At 44.0% G+C, this 19548-nt stretch overlaps 1 protein-coding gene across 1 annotated transcript; it reads right to left on the reverse strand.

Annotated features, from left to right (window-relative positions):
- Window positions 1-46: 46 nt before the first annotated feature.
- On the reverse strand, window positions 47-17738 carry RSAD2 (radical S-adenosyl methionine domain containing 2). The gene is made up of 6 exons (XM_043469432.1): window positions 17251-17738; window positions 13358-13519; window positions 8713-8942; window positions 6540-6689; window positions 4334-4366; window positions 47-2410 (listed from the first exon to the last, which is right to left on the reverse strand). Exons 1-6 carry the CDS (start codon window positions 17600-17602, stop codon window positions 2246-2248), a joined length of 1092 nt encoding a protein of 363 aa, XP_043325367.1. The 5' UTR covers window positions 17603-17738; the 3' UTR covers window positions 47-2245.
- Between the last annotated feature and the right edge of the window lie 1810 nt (window positions 17739-19548).

The following is a 19548-nucleotide window of genomic DNA, read 5'->3' on the forward strand; positions in this document are numbered from 1 at the left end:
CACCAAGGAGAGACTTCATTACATTGACCCACTGAGAATGAAGGTAGTATACGAAAATTACTTTATTTACAATATCTTACAAAACAACAGACCAGCAGACAAGAGCATCCCACACAGAGAAAAAATAAACATATATACATATATTTCCCTAAAACTAAGATGTCCGAAACACACTCAGGACAAAGTCTTAAAAGCTTATGGTGTGGGTAGCCTTCATCTAATCATGAGGAGTGAAATAGTCCTTTCAACAAGAGAGATGCCTGTGCAATGAATTACTTTCTGATAGAACCTCATGGAGAATTGTCCACCTGTTTTATATCATGATTCTCTTTCTTGATCGAGGAACTAGACTCCAAACACCAAATTGTCATAGAAGAGGAGCCAACATATCAGATGTTTCAGGTTCATACTTTGTACACCAGCATGCTGTTATTAATGTCCAGTCTTTCCAGGTTTCCTAAGACAAAATTCCATTCCTATTGTCACAACCTAACCAAGCAGTAATTGAAAGCACCACAAAAATACTTGCCTTTAAGACTTAAATGGAGATACCTCACTGAAATTACACTTTATTTTCCTAATAAAAAGAAATATGTCTCACAAAATGGACATAAATACTTAAAAACTGAAAATATAAAGCAAAATGTTACATAATCTAAGCTTGAAATTTACTCTAATGCTACTTCTCCAGCTAAAGAAAAATGAACACTTGAATATTTTAAACATTAGGACTTTGAAAATTCTGTCAGTGCATAAGGAAGTGGGTGGTGGTGTAAAAACAGCTGGGAAATGTATTTAAAATAGCTTATTTTTCATTTTTCTGTTTTTTTTTATTTTTTGTTTTATTTTTTGTATTTTTAATTTTATTGTTTTTCTGTTTATATACATATTTTTTTCATTTTTCTCAAGTGTAATGTTTTACTTTATATTCTTTCTCTTTGGGGAAAGAGAAATGTAGTTTCCCTCAGGTTGAGAAAAATTCACTTCATATTTCATTTGAATCACAGTGACTTAACATTTGAAGTAGTGATATCTTTTTTGAGGAAAAAAAACAATCACTTAAACCAAACTTTCAAAATCAGCAAGTCTTGAAAAAAAGATTCTGAAGTAGAATTTCTACATGGGGGCTTAACAGAATCAGGCAACATTTAGATGCCATCTAGTGGCCAAAAAGGCAGCTGGATTATTAATTAAAGAGTTCGAGCAAAAAATTGTCCGTGATTTTGCTTTTTTTAGAGCAATGATAGGAAATTATTACTTCCCAGGCAATGGGATAGTGAAGAGGTTACATGAATAAAGTTCACATGATATTTCCACGAGAAGAGGGTTTTGCTCCTTGACCCAATTCAAGTGACATTTTCCCTCGAGCTCTTTCTTAGCACCAAGAGAAGGCTCTGGAACTTTCTCACGTTGCCCTAGATTACATTCTTATTTCAAATGGTTCAGAGTTAAATGGGAAATAGTAGCTTTGTGCTGCAGCTTTATTCACAGGAAAGCCAGGTCCAGTCTCAGTCCCCTGCTCCACGGTCACCTGGTGCCTTTGCCAACGGGATCATGCCAATCCAGGAAACGGTCGCTTTCCAGTGATGTGCAGACAACCAAGCAAATCAACAGTGTCGTTGCCTGCAGGCTCAGAAGATCCACACGGCAACCCAAGCCCTGACCCTGTGTCAACTCCATCACGAAACGTAGAGCATACCTCAGTTTTGTTAAGAATCTTGGAGAACAAAGGGGAGATGGCTCACATTCCTGGAATAGTCAGTGTGGGCTACAGATTGTCTCTTTCTGGGTCTCACCAAAGCCTGATAAGATGAGCATTTCTTATTTTTTGAAATATGTATGGACTATTTCTCAACTTCTAGTTAAATATCCAAGGTTGCAATGATATAAAGGCTGAGAAGTAAAAAGCCTCCCCACAGGTGGAGAGACTTCCTAATTTTTCCAGATGGGAAAATAACTATCAACTGAAAGGACTAGGAAACACAGGAGTCACACTCAAACATTAAATGCAAAGTAAGCTAATTAACTAAGGTTAGTTGTCTTGTATGAGCTACAGATTTCAATTACCTAAGTTATTTGTATGTGTTCAGTTACCACAGACAACCAGATTCCACGTGCAACTGAAAATAGGATTTGGGGCCCCTGAGAAGTGCCCATCAGAAGGGGGCAGCCACGTACTGAGTCCCAAGGTGGTCCCCACAGGTGGGCAGAGGGTGGTTCAGCTTCCAGCTTCACCAGTCCAACTTCACCAGTCTAACTTCAGGTCTGCCTTGCTCCATACGTATTTCCCTCCTCGCTTTAGAAACATCTTCTCGTCAAAGCCACTGAATTTTATAGCTTCTTCTACACCCACATCCAAGATGGACTTGGAAGGATCCTTCCGCCCATTTCTACAGTTCAGGAAGCGCATCTAGGAAATTTAAGACCAAAGTTAGAATATTTCCATATAATTTTCCTATAAAACTCAACTAGGGAGATCAACTCAAAATGATTCTGGTTATTCCAATCATTCCAACAAATGTTTGTGGAGACCTATAAGCGAGATGCTCCCCTGGGGACAATGAGCCCATTGGACAGCATCTCTGCTCTCAACCAGCTCCCATCACCCACCTGAACACGTTAGGCCAGGTAAGTGCAGGATAACCAGAATTGTATACATGTACGTATCCCTCCATTGGAGAGTGGGGTTATCCGGAAAGGCTTCCAAAAGATGCTGACATCTGAGTTGTGTTTTGAAATTGTAAGCCGGAGAGAGTAGTATTGTTAATGCCCAGAAACAATACAGTGAGTTTGGGAAATTTCAGGTAAATGATATTGCTGGTGTGAAAACTGTGTGTGCACAAATAAGTGTAAAGAGTAATAAAATGTTCTTTTAAGAAAGGGAGAGAAAGTTGTATGAAGAGGCACTACAGAGCCAGGCAGGTCCCACATCAAGAAGTGTCACGTGCCCTATTGAGGGCCTTGGTGGTGGTGTTCACTCACTCAGCCTGTCTGACTCTTTGCTACCCCCATGGACTGTAGCCCGCCAAGCTCCTCTGTCCATGGGATTTCCCAGGCAGGAACACTGGAGTGGGTTGCCATTTCCTCCTCCAGGAGATCTTCCTGGATCAGGGATTGAACGCACATCTCCTGCATTGGCAGTCGGGTTCTTTACTACTGAGCCACAAGGGAAGTCCGAGAGTCTTGGTTTTTATCCTAAATTAAGCATCTTGGAGCAAGGAACCAGATCTTCATACCCTATGACCTACCATGGCACAGAGCATTTTTTAGTAATTCTTACCAAATCAAAATGCTCTTAAATTGCCAAAAGTAAATTTTGTTCCCACTCTGTTTATTCCAACTATGCAGATACCAGAGAATTTTTAAGGAGCGTTGGTCAAAATCCCCAGGTAGTAAGGATATTCCAAAAATAAATTCCGTTTGACTTTTCCTCTCTAACTTGAACCCATAAACTGGGCACTTGTGTTACCTTACCCCTCTGCTCTGTAAAGAAAGCTCATATTGGCAAAAAAGTGAATGACTATGAAGCGTCACTGATTAACTTGAAAATAATAAAGTGTCAAAAGTCACAGTAAGCATTTCTTGAAACACCAAATCCAACTTAAATATGGAAAAGCCACTGTTCTTGGAAATCATTTCTTAAAAACAGGTCTTTGAATGGAAGTATTTGTCCTGTGTTAGAAATACTTGCAAACATTTCTGAATTGGGACAAACACAGAAGAGACAGAGAGGGAAAGGGAGAAGTGATTTTTCAGTTTTGAGAATGCCGGGTTATCTTTTCCCTCGGAAGGCAGTGGCATAGGAATGTATCAGTGGCTTTAGGGGATTCTGCAACCTCTTCACCCCAAAGCTGACAGCTATCTGTTAGAGATAAGCCGGCAGGCATCTGGGGAATTAAAGGCAATAATGTGACTTGTGACATGTCCTTCCTGCAAAGAACACTTGGTGCCCCATGACCAGAGAAGCCAGCCAAAGATGGCATAACAGAGGGGTCTGCTTTGTGTGATGTCAGCTCCACACAACCTCCGTGGATTCATAGCCACAGGGAAGACGCCATGTAAGGGGCGGTGGGGGCGGGGGTGAGGGTGGTCGTGCAAACACCGGGACTGGGTTCAAGCCAATACCTGCCCAACACCTTAGCTCCAAGATGGACACAGTGAATGAAGCCAGGGCTCCATAATATTGATGCTAATTAGTGACAGTAAAACTAGGAAATGCTGGCTAAAAAGAACGAATATGGATTAAACGGTTATGCTGACTGTAACTCAACACTGGCCTTGCTGCTTAGCTAATTTTTAAGGGATCATTTTATGATGCTCTAGAAATACTCACATATTCATCCAGAATAAGGTAGGAATCTCTCATCTGCAAAGGAGAAATTACAGACAAATTTAGTTTCAGGCATATTTTTTAGTACGTACGCTCAGCTGTCTGCCTTACAACGTCCGTGTGTTTGTTTCACCTTATCTCTGGAGTCACTATTCCTCAAATCTCCTGAGTGTCTTTGGATTCATCTCCACAAGGTAAGCCACCTGTGAGGGCCCCGCCCCACCCAGAATGCCCTCCACCTGGCAATCTGTCTGTGTCCATTCAGATTCCAACAGATTCCAGCAAGCTGGCCTCTGCATCCTGCTGGAAGGGTCACAGGGCTCTCTGAAAGCACCTCTGACAAGGAAGCCCCCAGGCTAACTCTCCATGCCCTCCAGATCTTGGGGTGCCCCGTCCTGCACTGTTCAATGTTCCCTGTGTGTGTGACCTGCCTCGAATGGACCCCCTTTTCAGTGAATAAAGCAGAATCTCTTTAATGCTACTGCCTGTCTACTAAGTTGCTTCAGTCATGTCCGACTCTTTGCCACCCCATGGACTGTGGTCCTCCAGGCTCCTCTGTCTATGGGATTCTCCGGGCATGAATATTGGAATGGGTTGCCAGTTCTTTCTCCGGGGGATCTTCCCAACCCAGGGATTGAACCTGTGTCTCTTATGTCTCCTGGATTGGCAGGCGGGTTCTTTACCACCAGCGCCACCTGGGAAGCCCTTTAATGCTAATACCTGGGAGCTTACTGAGGACTTGAACATTGCTTATATTCCTTGTAACTAATGACACCTTTCAGAGGTATGTGGAGGGTGTATCTGTACTTCTATAGGAAGTTGTACCCTCCATATGTACCCACAGAGGTTGGGGTCTGCACATGTGTTTGTATAAAGGCCAGATTGTAAATATTTTTCAGTCTTGTAGGCCATTTGGTCTCTACGGCAACTTTAGTTCACCTCACTTTACCTCTGACATAGGTGAAGTCAGCCTAACCTTGCCTCTCACACAGCTGAGGTCAGCTAACTTTACCTCTGACGTGGGTGAAGTCAGTTAACCCTTTCTCTGATGTAGGTGAGGTCAGTTAATCCTGCCTCTGACATGGTGAGGTTAGTTAATCCTATGACTCAGGCCCCTGTGTTTCTGAAATGGGGGAGTGATTTCTGGCTTATGGCCCCTCTGTGAAGTACTCACCAACTATTAATAGTAATGCTTATTATAACATATTTTCTTTGATCACACATTAACTGCATAATTAAGACAACTTTTCAAAAGCCAAATACAGCAGTGTGGACATATGAGTATTCTCCTCTGTTCTCTGTCCTATTTTTGAAAGCTGCTCTGACCCCATCTGGGTATTTTATTATTCATGCTCTGGTCAACATGACTTAGGAGTCTAAAGCATAAGGAACAAGTCCTTGTTCTGGAATTTCCAATATGATATAAGCATGTGACGAGAGATTTTGCTGCATGTTTATTCTTTGGGGGAAGATGGGGAAAGCTTTTGATTTTTAAATAGTTGAAAAATAACAAAACTACCTATTTTAGAAAAATTTAAAGTCCAAAGAGTTATTAAGGTAAACAAAAATGACTGATAATCCATTACCCCAAGACGACTGTGGGATGCGTACATACACATCCGTGCACACTAGGGTTAAAGGTCGAATGGATTTTGCCTGTTGTTCTTTATTTGCACCCAATATCATATCATGCAAATTTATCCTGGTTTCCTAATGTTCTTTGAACTATGCTATTTAGTCAGTATAACATTCCATACTGACAACATGAGTTTACCTGTTCTCTGTATGTTGAGTATCAGACTACCTTCAATTTTTTTTTTTTCACTCCTCTCCTTAACACTGCAGGAACATAGCTTTGAACAAGAAGTTCTTTTTTTCCTTTGGCTTCAGAGAACACTCTGATTATTTACTCTGTGGAAGCTCTGCAGTGTAGACGGGCTTTGGTTGACACGGTTTAATCTACAGGACATATGCATTTGTGCTAACAAGACATACCCACTGTTCTCACTGGAAACCTAAAGATTTAGTACAGCTTCTATATCTACCCTTAGACTCCTCCCCTCTCTCCACGAAATCCTCCCACATCCCAACATGGGCAGCCCTTGGTGGAGACACTTTTCTCTTTGGAGCTACCTGTGTGATGGGAAACAAAATGACGTTCACTTTCTATTAATACACTTTAATACACTTAGAAAGTTCACTTTCTAACCTTCTGGTTAGACTCGGGCACCAGGCAGGACACGTCCTTGTGGCGATCTAAGAAAGCTTCAAACTCCTCATCGCTGATCACGAACCGTTCCGCTTCTCTCAGAGCATCTTGTCCAGAATTCTCACCCTCAATTATGAGACACTGGAAGACCTGAAACACAAGGGCAGTGTTGGCCTCCTAAAGAGCTTTCCACTGCTTTCTGTCCCAAATTGCATTTCCCTCTGAACCAAGCTTCATCCCTCCTGAGCACAGAAAGTGAAAGTATTAGTCACTCAGTTGTGTCCAACTCTTTGCGACCCTGTGGACCGTAGCCCGCCAGGCTCCTCTGTCCATGGAATTTTCCAGGCAAGAATACTGGAGTGGGTTGCCACTTCCTTCTCCAGGGGATCAACATTGGGTAATTGGGCATCTTTTACAAAATTAGAAACTTCAGCTGAAATCAATGTAAATTTATAGGAATATTTTATATATCTAGAAATCTCTAGTGTTCTGAAAAATAATCTTCATGAGATGAACAGAATTGGAATTCAAAAGTGGAGGAGAGGAACTCCTTTACTATTACTTTTGGGGGCATCTCTAGCCTTTGGGTTTGGAACATTAGCTAGTTACACCTATTGAGATGAACAGTTTTGGTTGAGGAATAGAAGTGATTTTTATGTATATATCTATGTTGTAGTTCTTTGATACAAAATAGTCAGGTTTATAATATGTGTGCTCAGTCACTCAGCTGTGTCCAACTCTTTGCAACCCTATGGACTGTAGCCCACCAAGCTCCTCTGTCCATGGGTTTCTCCAGGTAAGAATACTGGAGTGGGTTGTCATGCCCTCTTAACAGGGGATCTTCCTGACCCGGGAATCGAACCCACGTCGCCTGAATCTCCTGCATTGGCAGGCAGATTCTTTATCACTAGTACTACCTGGAAAGCCATTTACAATATGTCTGCCTATAAATTTTCAACTTTTTAGATCAGAATTTTATTGTTAGTATTTATACTGTGATATTTTTAAAAGTAGCTTTTAAACCTTTATGTAAAAATGCATATTGCTTTCTTACTACATTTTAGATTTAAAAGATGAAATATACCAGGTGAAATAGGCTTCCTAAAGTATTTAACAGTTTAATTTTGGGGCTCTCCCTTTAGGTTTCAAGCCATTATGTGCATGCATGCCTTCTAAGTTGCTTCAATCATGTCCAACTCTTCACGACCCCATGGACCATAGCCTGCCAGGCTCCTCTGTCCATGAGATTCTCCAGGCAAGAATACTGGAGTGGGTTGTCATTCCTTCTCCAGAGGATCTTCCAGACCTAGGGATTAAACCCAGGTCGCCTGCACTGCAGGTGGATTTTTTCCCATCTGAGTCAAGGAAGACTCATCTGCTAGAGAAGGAGTCAAATACTGCCTCCTACATGAAGTCTTCCTAGCTTTTTGGCAGAATTAAACCTTTCCCATTTCGCCTTCCCACTTTATCCCAGCAGACATAGCTTCATATTACATGAGTTTTCTTCCTCTCTTTTCCTTGCTAGAATTGAATTCTACATCCTATCTTCAGTTTCATTAGTCTAGGGACCAGCCACAGACTTTCATGGATTCCCACATGACAATGGCCAGGGCAGATTGTTAAGAACACATATTCAGGGGCTCCCTTGGTGGTCCAGTGGTTAAGAAACCTCCTTGCAATGCAAGGGACATGAGTTCGATCCCTGAACCAGGAAGATCCCACATGCCTCAAGGGCTGCTAAGCCCATTCACCACAACTACAGAGCGAGTCCACATGCTGCTGACTACTGAAGTCTAAAGCCTGTGCTCTGAAGCGAGAGAAGCCACCATAATGAGAAACTCACGAACTGCACCTAGAGAGTAGCCCCTCATCGCTGCAATTACAAAAACGTTCACATGACAGTGAAGACCCAGCACAGTCAAAAATAAATAAATCTTTACCCCCCCCCCAAAAAAGACATATTCACACAAGTCCTCCTGCTAATCTGTTTCAGGACAGTGCGTATGGGATGAGTCCCCAGAAGCTGATTCTAAGTCTAGCAGAAAGAAGGACCAAGCCCAGCTGGCTCTCTGAGTCCAGAGTTCTCTGTAGCCTTATCATTTTTGGTGTCCCTGCAGCAAATCTCTCCTGAATGTTCACTTCATTACAATCACAAAAGCAATGCGGTTTGTACCTTCCAGCGGACAGGGTTCAGTGCATTTATCTGTTCCTTCATATCCTCGTCCACATTGAATCGATTGATGACTGAGTTTATCTTGAAGGCCACTCTGTATTCCTTACACCATGTCCTCAGTTTCTGGAGATTTTCCACGTGGTTCTTCTTTCCTTGACCACGGCCGATAAGGACATTGACCTGCTCATCAAAGCTGTCACAGGAGATGGCGAGAATGTCCAAATATTCACCTGAAGGAAAACGATCACTGTTAGGCTTTTCCATCCAAGGATGAGAACTTATGTTAAGCTTTTCCATCCAAAGATGAAAGCATAGGATTTGGGGCTTCCCTGGTGACTCACTGGGAAAGAATCTGCCTGCCAACGCAGGAGACACAGGCTCACTCCCTGATCTAGGAAGATGCCCACACGCCTCAGAGCAACCAAGCCCGAGTACCACTACTGAGCTTGGGCTCCAAGCCCGGGAGCCACAGCAACAGAAGCCCACGCGCCCCTGAGCCTGTGCTTCGCAGCACGAGAAGCCACAGTGATGAGAAGCCTGTGCACTACAAGAAAGAGTAGCCTCTGGTGCCCAAAGCTAGAGAAAAGCCCACACAGCAGGGACGTCAGCACAGTCAAAAATAAAGAAACAAAATCATATAAAAAACAGCATAGGCTTTCAAGCCAAAGGTGGAGAACTGGAGCGTTATGGACCACAGAAGTTGGCAAAAACACTTTGTTTGTTCCTCCAGACATTTAAAAATGTTACAAGAGCTGAATCTGACTACATGTCAGCTCTGTGTCTTTTACTTTAACCTTTGCTTCCCTTTGCTATTGTTCACTAAAAGAATACTGTCCATACACAATGGCCAGCCCGGGAGAACCCTGCCCCTCTGCCTGAATGTTAAAGCAAAATGCCTTTGTTCAGGGAAACACCCTGACCCTGTCTGCCTGCAAGAGAAAAGAAATATACACATCCCTTCCCTGAGGGCCATTGCAGGAACAATTGCAAAAGCTGGGGTCTTTTTACTTTATTTCTCATCTCATCCAGACCCCAGCGAGAAGGTTATTTTGAGACAGTCTGCCATCTGATCCTTCTGCCAGCTTTTGGAGTCAAGTCCTTATTCCTTGTCTCAACACCTCCTCTCCCAATTTAAGGCCTGTTGTGTGGCGAGCCGAGCAAGCTTGGACTTGGTAACAAAAATATTTCACGCTGTTTTTAAATACTTTATTTGGGAAATTTAACATAGTCATTAAAAAGAATGAAATAATGCCACCGCAGCAACATGGATGGACCAAGAAATTGTCATACTGAGTGAAATCAGGCAGAGAAAGAGAAATATGGAATGATAAGGCAGCAGAATCTTAAAAAATGATACACATGAACTTTTTTACAAAATGGAAACAGACTCACAGACTTAGAGAATGAATGCATGATCACCAGGAGGGAGCAGGGCAGTGACAGCCTCAGGTCTGTGACTGACAAAGAGAAAGCACTTGGGACTGACCTAGACACCCTGCTATGTTTAAAACAGACAACCACCAAGGACCTACTAGGTAGCACAGGGAACTCTGCTCAATACTCTATAATAAGCTAGATGGGAAAAAGAATTTGAGAAAGAATAGATTTATGTATAACTAAATTGGAAGAGGAAATGGCAACCCACTCCAGTATTCTTGCCTGGGAAATTCCATGGACAGAGGAGCTTGACCGGCTATATAGTCCATGGGGTTGCAAAGAGTCTGACACGCCTGAGCGACTGAACACATGGCACATACTCTAACACAAAATAAAAGGTGTAAAAAACAGAGTGTAGATTTAGGACGTATCTTTAATAATTTGAGCATATGGCAACACCGACCCTGATCTCTGATACAGGATAAAAATCTGGCTTTTCACAATTGGCTGTCAAAGTGTCTGCTATGAATAGTCCTTGCACTTTCTTGTTGTCTCCCTACCCCAGTGATCTTTTTTCTTTGCTGTTTTTCAGTCACTAAGTCATGTCTGACTCTTTGTGACCCCATGGACTGCAGCATGCCAGGCTCTCCTGTCCGCCACTAACTCCAGGAGTTTGGTCAAATTCATGTCCACTGAGTTAGTGATGCTATCTAACCATCTCATCTTCTGCCCCCCACTTCTCCTCCTGCCTTCAGTCTTTCCCAGCATCAGGGTCTTTTCCAATGAGTCGACTCTTTGCATCAGGTGGTCAAAGTATTGGACCTTCAGAGTCATCCTTTTTCTTATGCACTTCCAAATTCGCTGCTTTGCACTGCCTCTCCAGACCAGCCTCTGAGCTTTTGCCCTAAGTGCAACACTGCTGGTGGTCCTTACTCCGCACACCACACGTCTTGGAGGGAACACACTGCCCAGGACACAGCCAGCAAACCCAACTCAGTCTCCTGTGCTCACAGGGCTCCCCAACCCTGCCTATCTCTCTAAATCCAGTCCCCAAAGCTTACTTTTGAATTTCTGACGCTCACCTTTGACTGAGTGACTCCCTTCATGGTGTTTTGTTGCTGACTCGTGGCCCTATGCTCCTGCTGTTAACCTTTCCCAGATGGGAAGTACAACCCTCCCCCACACCCTGCCCTCCCCTCCCCCATGTCCATGTTTCTTCATCGTCTAGGAAAGAGGGTTTCATCAGAGATCCCCGTGAACATCCTCAACACATCGTACATGCAACTACCCTTTGAATGATTTCAGGACTCAAACATCTCACAGAAAGCAAGCACAGAGCATTTTACCGGAAGAGCCAAATCAGAACTGTTTACTAAAATGATAGTAGGGCTGTGCTGACCTAAGTGGGACAGAAATCCAAAAGAGGGGATGCATGTAAACAAACAGCTGATTCACTCTGCCGTGCAGCAGAAACTAACACAATATGGTAAAGAAGCTATACTCCAATAAGAATTAATTTTAAAAAACTGTTCAAAAACAAAATAAAAAGAATAGACTAAATAAAGAAACAAAATAAATAAAATAAAATGTAATGATAGCTAACGTTTTTCAAATGCTTCCTAAATTCCAGGTACTGCTCTAAGAATATTAATAAGTGTAAGTGTTAGTCGCTCAGTCATGCCTGACTCTTTGCAACCCCATGGACTGCAGCCCACCAGGCTCCTGTGCCCACAAGATTTTCCAGGCAAGGATACTGGAGTCAGTTGCCATTTCCTTCTCCAAGAATATTAATATCTATGTAAAAATTAGCATTGAGGGACCTCCACAGTCTTAGGCTTCTCTGGTGGCTGAGTGGTAAAGAATCCACCTGCCAATGCAGGAGACACAGGTTTGATCCCTGAGTCAGGAAGAGCCCCTGGAGAAGGAAATGGCAACCCACTCCAGTATTTTTGCCTGGAGAATCCCATGGACAGAGGAGCCTGGCAGGTTACTATCCATGAGGTCACAAAAGAGTAGGACATGACTTAGTGACAAAATATCAACAGTCTTAGGACCAGGGGTTTGTAACCCTGATTGCAGAGTGGAATCCCTTTGGAGCACCCCAAGTTGGAATGTCCACACACCACAAGGCTCTGAAATAAATAGTCTGGAGGCCAGTCCCAGCAGAGGTGTCTTATTTAAAGTTCTGGGCATACACACTGAGGAAACCAGATCTGAAAGAGACACGTGCACCCCAATGTTCATCGCAGCACTGTTTATATAGCCAGGACATGGAAGCAACCTAGATGCCCATCAGCAGATGAATGGATAAGGAAGCTCTGGTACATATACACCATGGAATATTACTCAGCCATTAAAAAGAATTCATTTGAATCAGTTCTAATGAGATGCATGAAACTGGAGCCCATTATACAGAGTGAAGTAAGCCAGAAAGATAAAGAACATTACAGCATACTAACACATATATATGGAATTTAGAAAGATGGTAACGATAACCCTATATGCAAAACAGAAAAAGAGACACAGAAATACAGAACAGACTTTTGAACTCTGTGGGAGAAGGTGAGGGTGGGATGTTTCAAAAGAACAGCATGTATATTATCTATGGTGAAACAGATCACCAGCCCAGGTGGGATGCATGAGACAAGTGCTCAGGCCTGGTGCATTGGGAAGACCCAGAGGAATCGGGTGGAGAGGGAGGTGGGAGGGGGGATCGGGATGGGGAATACGTGTAAATCTATGGCTGATTCATATCAATGTATGACAAAACCCACTGAAATGTTGTGAAGTAATTAGCCTCCAACTAATAAAATATAAAATAAATAAAATAAAATAAAGTTCCTCAGTAGCCAAATACATAGTCAGAGGGGAGAATGACTGTTTTAGTCCAACCCCTCAATTTATACAGGAGACTACTAAAATAGAGTCATTTCCACAAATACTGTAAAAATTGAACATAAACAGGAAACAATAAGGTCAGGGTTTGCAAAACTGTCCACAGTGTTCATCTTCCCCACTAATGACTCAACTAAAGCTACTTTGATAACGGACAGCATCTGCTGCTGGGTCCTGCTATCTGCTCTGCCATACTTGTTTACGAGAGCCCTACCGAAACTCAGCGTGCAGCCTGAAGAGAGATTAGCACAAGCATACTTGCTTTTTTCTCCCTTCAGATCCCCAGCAGGCCAGGCCAGAGGCCCAGGGTGGAAGGAAGCACAGTGACAGGCAGTGATAGAGGCTAGAGTCACATGCGGTGGGGGCTGCTCACCGTACTTCTGGAACCAGCTCTCGCGGATCAGGCTCCCGTTGCTGACGATGCTGACGCTGGGCAGCTGCAGCTCCTGCTTACAGAACTTCACCAGGCTGCCCAGGTACTCGCCTCGGTCCTGGAGGAACGGCTCCCCACCTGAGAAGTTGATCTTCTCCATACCTGGGACAGACAGCACATGGATTTTCCTTCTGTTTTAGCACTTCATCAACATGTTATCATTTTAATGTGTGTTTTCTCAAGGTAATAGAATGAGACTGGAGAGAAATGGCAAATAGATAGGGAAACAGTGAGAGACTTTATTTTTGGGGGGCTCCAAAATCACTGCAGATGGTGACTGCAGCTATGAAATTAAAAGATGCTTGCTCCTTGGAAGAAAAGTTATGACCAACATAGACAGCATATTAAAAAGCAGAGACGTTATTTTGCCAACAAAGGTTGGTCTAGTCAAGGCTATGGTTTTTCCAATAGTCATGTACGGATGTGAGATTTGGACTATAAAGAAAGCTGAGTGCCAAAGAATTGATGCTTTTGAACTGTGGTGTTGGAGAAGACTCTTTAGAGTCCCTTGCACGGCAAGGAGATCCAACCAGTACATCCTAAAGGGAATCAGTCTTGTATATTCATCGGAAGGACTGATGCTGAAGCTGAAACTCCAATACTTTGGTCACCTTATACGAAGAACTGACTCATTGGAAAAGACCCTGATGCTGGGAAAGATAGAATGCGGGAGGAGAAGGGCATGACAGAGAATGAGATGGTTGGATGTCATCACCGACTCAGTGGACATGAGTTTGAGTAAACTCCTGGAGTTGGTGATGGACAGGGAGGCCTGGCGTGCTGCAGTTCATGGGGTCGCAAAGAGACGGACACGACTGAATGAATGAATTGAACTCAACAGAGAGAAATAAAGCTAAGACACAGGTCCAAGCTCCAAAGCCTTTGATTTTTCTAAAGTGAGGTTGCCACCCATCCTGGCTTTCCCAGGACAGTCCTGGTTTAAGGAGACCACATCTCATCAGTTGTTCTTCCCAGCACCCTGTTTTGCTCTCAAATGTTTCTGCAGTGGGAGAGTGATAAATTATATCATCTCACTCTTCATAAGCTAACATGCTAGAAGGCAGCTTGTGTGACAAACATTATTATTCCAAGTAAAATATTGTTCCCTAAAAGTGTGATTAAACAGGGACAGATAACTGGGGAAAGTGAAACAGTGTGTTGGCCAGCGGTGTAGCCCGTGATGAGTTTGAGGAGCAGGTCAGAGGGATGAGTGAACAAGAAGACTGAAGGAACAAGATGTAGAGATGCAGGTAAGAGCTTAGAAAAGGAGTCATTCCTTTACAGTGGTGGCAACACACAGTCCATCCTGTCACAGCTCAGGTCAAGAGCTGTGACGATGCTCATATGGCTGCGTTCTATTCAACCTGCTATGTAAAAGTCAGAGGAGTGAATAATATATTTTGGAAGCATCTTCATCCAGAGTGGTGGTGATTTAGTTGCTTCAGTCATGTCTGACTCTTATGACCTCATGGACTGTAGCCTGCCAGGCTCCTTCATCCATGGGATTCTCTAAGCAAGAACACTGGAGTGGGTTGCCATTTCCTTCTCCAGGGGATCTTCCTGACCCAGGAATCAAACCTGGGTTTCCTGCATTGCAGGCAAATTCTTTACCAACTGAGCTATGAAGGAAGCTACTTCATCCAGTGTAGCAATTTTAATTTTAAATGTAATGTATATTTACATTTATTTTCTGAATTTAAATTTAAAAGTAAATTTAAATTTAAATAGTCACCAAAATAGATTTTCCTTCATTTACCAGAAATTTAACTTATAGGACATGCCATCCATACTATTAGTACAATATGTACTAATTATAACTATAATAGTTTATGCTCTATTAAAAACACAAGAGCATTCATTTATTTGTGCCTTGTAGAAACTTTGTAAGATTGATATCTTACATCGAAACATTTATATTATCTAGGATGAAACAGATCACCAGCCCAGGTTGGGTGCATGAGGCAAGTGCTCGGGCCTGGTGCACTGGGAAGACCCAGAGGGATTGGATAGAGAGGGAGGTGGGAGGGGGGATTGGGATGAGGAATACATGTAAATCCATGGCTGATTCATGTCAATGTATGACAAAACCACTACAATATTGTAAAGTAATTAGCCTCCAACTAATAAAAATAAGTGAAAAAAAAAAGGCCTATACCAAAAAAAAAAAAAAGTGTCTATCAGAGGTTGAATGGATAAAGAAGATATGGTATATATAAACCAAATGGAATACTACTCAGCAATAAAAAAGAATGAAAATTCTGCCATTTGCAGCCTCCTGGGTGGATTTGGAGGGCATTGTGCTATGTGCTTAGTTGCTCAGTCATGTCTGACTCTACGACCGCATGGATTTTGTCCTGCCAGGCTCCTCTGTCCATGGGATTCTCCAGGCATGAATACTGGAGTGGGCTGCCATTCCCTTCTCCAGGGGATCTTCCTGACCCAGGGATCAAACCCCACCTTCTTGGGTTTCCTGAATTGGCAGGAGGGTTCTTTACCACTAGTGCCACCTGGGAAGGTATCTTGCATGAAGAGGACCAGGAATAATTCTAAGGCACTTTGAAAGTTCACTAACAGGGCCTGGGGTGACTGGCATTCCAGAAAGAGGGGACAGTGTGATCAGGGTCCACGAGGAAGGTGTTGGGGGAGAATTGTGTCACGTGATGTGCCCATAGCCTGCGGTCCTTCAGAAAATGGGGTGAGGATGGCAACATGGTGCTTGAAGCCTGTGCTCGCAAGTTTGGGCTTGGAAGCCAGGCAAGAAAGTTCAGTAGGGGGAGTTATGCATCTGACATATATTTCCGTACGATCACGTGCTTTCCGTGGGGACACGGGGACAATGAGATGAACTGCAACAGTCCTGGTGAGAAATACCAAGATGCTGAACTAGACGCCACTGGGAATGGCAGCAAGGTGGGTCAGGCGCTGGATGAGCTGCGGATGACCGGGCAGACATGTGGGGAGTGAAATACGTCAGATCCAGTAAAGGTCAGGTGCACGTTCTCAGCACATAAAGTGCCAAATCAGGCAAGGCTGGTGTCAGAATAGGAGCTAGTGGTTACCCCGGGCAGGAAGGGCAGGGGCTGAAGGCGGCAGGAGCTATAGGCACCCTGCTGATCTCTGTGCAGATTTGCCTGCTGTTTATCGGGATGTGGTCACTGTGACGTTCAGGATGTGTGCAAGCCGGGGCAAATGCGTGTTATACGTCTGCAGCAGAGTTAAGCAAGTTGAGAAAGAAGCTGGTGATATGGCTGAGGTTGCTGGCTTAGGAGGTGCTCTAGGGAAGACAGGAGGACGGGAGAGGAGGAGAAGGAGGACAGATCACCTTAGACCTGGACCGGCTGGGCTCTCTCTGAGATGCCTGCCTCTTACTGATGCGGTGACACTCAGTGAGCAAGTCTCCAGAGCAAAAGCATTGCCTTACTTGAATCGTACACAGCATCTCTAAATATTTATGATAAGAGCACGTGAATACTCCCAAACAACAAACCCAAACATTTTGTCGGCAGCTCTCATCAGCTGTCTCTGGGGAACTCAGTCCATGAACTCAGAGAGCAGCACAACTTCCCAACCTGCCTCCTTCCCCACGCTGCTCGCTTAGAAGAAGCTGTAATGCTTCGCTTCCCCATGCCAGCCCACGCTGCAGGTTGGGAAGATCTTGGCACCCATCCACAGCTCGCCCCGACCTCCTCTGGCCGGAGTGCATCCCCGCTGTGTCCTGGGAAGGACTGAGGTCCTGGGGGACCTCTCAGGCTGGGGCTGCCCCCCGCCCCCACCTCTTCGCCCTTCTCAAAGTGGCAGAGCACCTGGGGGCTTTCCTAGGTCTGGGGACTGACCTGCTTCTTTCAGCATCAGCAGACCTCTCTTGGCCTCCTCCAGCGGCAGCACGAAGGACGTTTTGGCTGTGTGGAAGCAGAAGCCGCACTTGTAGTTGCATTGGCGGGTGAAGTGGTAATTGACGCTGGTGGGGGTGGTGGGCAGGTCGCCGCCTCCCTCTCCCTCTGCCCTGCCAGGCTCCCCTGCTTCCCTCCTGCCCTGGAGCTGCCGGCTCCTCTCAGCCCCTGCCAGCCAAGATGCTGCCTGGAGCTGGAGGAACAGGGGCCCCAGGCTGCTCCACACGGAGCCCAGGGGCTGCAGGAAGGCGCTCAGCAGCTTGAGAGCGAACACGATGGGTACCAGCATCCACATGGTGGCAGGCGTCCTGAGGCTCAGCTGTGTTGGCAGGTACCCTGAGGCTGCATTGCAGCCGCAGGCTGGCTTTTATACATGCCTGGCAACCTGTCACATGGAAGGAGGGACACACCTTTCTTGACTAACGCTTAGCTGAGGGCTAAGTTTCGATTTCCTTCTTCGTGAAAATGAAAGTTGGAACAGGGCCAAGACTGAAGTCTCAGGAGTAGGACCAACATCTGTTTTTCTCTGCCCCATGGCTCGGCTCCGTCTCCTGGAATCAGTAATAATTCAGACTGGATGTAGATGGACATGCTGCTCTTGAATCTCTATTTGGATCCAGCAGGTAGTGATAGAACTAGGCAGAGACATAACCACCTCTGCAGCTGCTGCATTACTAGTGGAGGACATAAACTGTAGAAGCATCTGCCCCAGTGCCCTTTGCTTGCAGGGCTCAGCAAGAGTTTGTCTGGAGAGGAGAGCCAAACAGTGAAGAGTGATGGCCTGGTGGACGATGAGAGCAGATTCTATCACCTCAGGACCCCTTTCAGATCTCAGTCGAAATGCATAGGCACATAAAGACATTAATGCCTGAATCTTCCTTTAGTGACTCTTCTTAAAGCATGCATTTTCACATGGCAAAATGTTTCAAATGTTGAAATTCAGCCATTTATCTTTTCCTGCAGGTTTATGCTTGTCTACACCATTTTTAAAAGATGAGAAAAATCATATGCTTTTCTAAGATCCTTCTTTTTAAAAAAAAAATTGAAGTATGGTTAATTTATAAGGTTGTGTTAGTTTCAGGTGTACAAAAAAGTGACTCACTTATCAGTTCAGCTTAGTCACTCAGTCGTATCTGACTCTTTGCGACTGCATGGACTGCAGCATGCCAGGTTTCCCTGTCCATCACCAACTCCTGGAATTTACTCAAACTCATGTCCTTTGAGTCGGTGATGCCATCCAACCATCTCATCCTCTGTTGTCCCCTTCTCTTCCCGCCTTCAATCTATCCCAGCATCAGGGTCTTTTCCAATGAGTCAGTTCTTCGCATAAGGTGCCCAAAGTTTTGGAGTTTCAGCTTCAGCATCAGTCCTTCCAATGAATACTCAGGACCAGTTTCCTCGTTTCCTTTAGGCTGACTGGTTGAATCTCCTTGCAGTCCAAGGGACTTTCAAGAGTCTTCTCCAACACCATACAGTTCAAAAGCATCAATTCTTTAGTGCTCAGCTTTCTTTATAGTCCAACTCTCACATCTATACATGACTACTAGAAAAACCATAGCTTTGATTAGATGGATATTTGTTGGCAAAGTAATGTCTCTACTTTTTAATATGCTATCAAGGTTGGTCATAACTTTTCTTCCAAGGAGCAAGTGTCTTTTAATTTCATGGCTGCAGTCACCATCTGCAGTGGTTTTACAGCCCCCGAAAATAAAGTCTCTTACTGTTTCCACTGTTTCCCCATCTATTTACCATGAAGTGATGGGACCAGATAGCATAATCTTAACTTTCTGGATGTTGAGTTTTAAACCAACTTTTTCACTCTCCTCTTTGACTTTCATCAAGAGGCTCTTTAGTTCTTCTTCACTTTCTGCCATAAGGGTGGTGTCATCTGCATATCTGAGGTTGTTGATATTTCTCCCGGCAATCTTGATTCCAGCTTGTGCTTCCTCCAGCCCAGCGTTTCTCATGATGTTCTCTGCATATAAGTTAAATAAGCAGGGTGACAATATACAGCCTTGATGTACTCCTTTTCCTATTTGGAACCAGTCTGTTGTTCCATGTCCAGTTCTAACTGTTGCTTCCTGACCTGTATACAGATTTCTTAAGAAGCAGGTCAGGTGGCCTGGTATTCCCATCTCTTTCAGAATTTTCCACAGTTTTTTGTGATCCACACAGTCAAAGGCTTTAACATATCAATAAAGCAGAAATAGATGTTTTTCTGGAACTCTCTTGCTTTTTTGA

The sequence above is a fragment of the Cervus canadensis genome, chromosome 5 (genome assembly GCF_019320065.1).
Source record: "Cervus canadensis isolate Bull #8, Minnesota chromosome 5, ASM1932006v1, whole genome shotgun sequence".
NCBI lineage: Eukaryota > Metazoa > Chordata > Mammalia > Artiodactyla > Cervidae > Cervus > Cervus canadensis.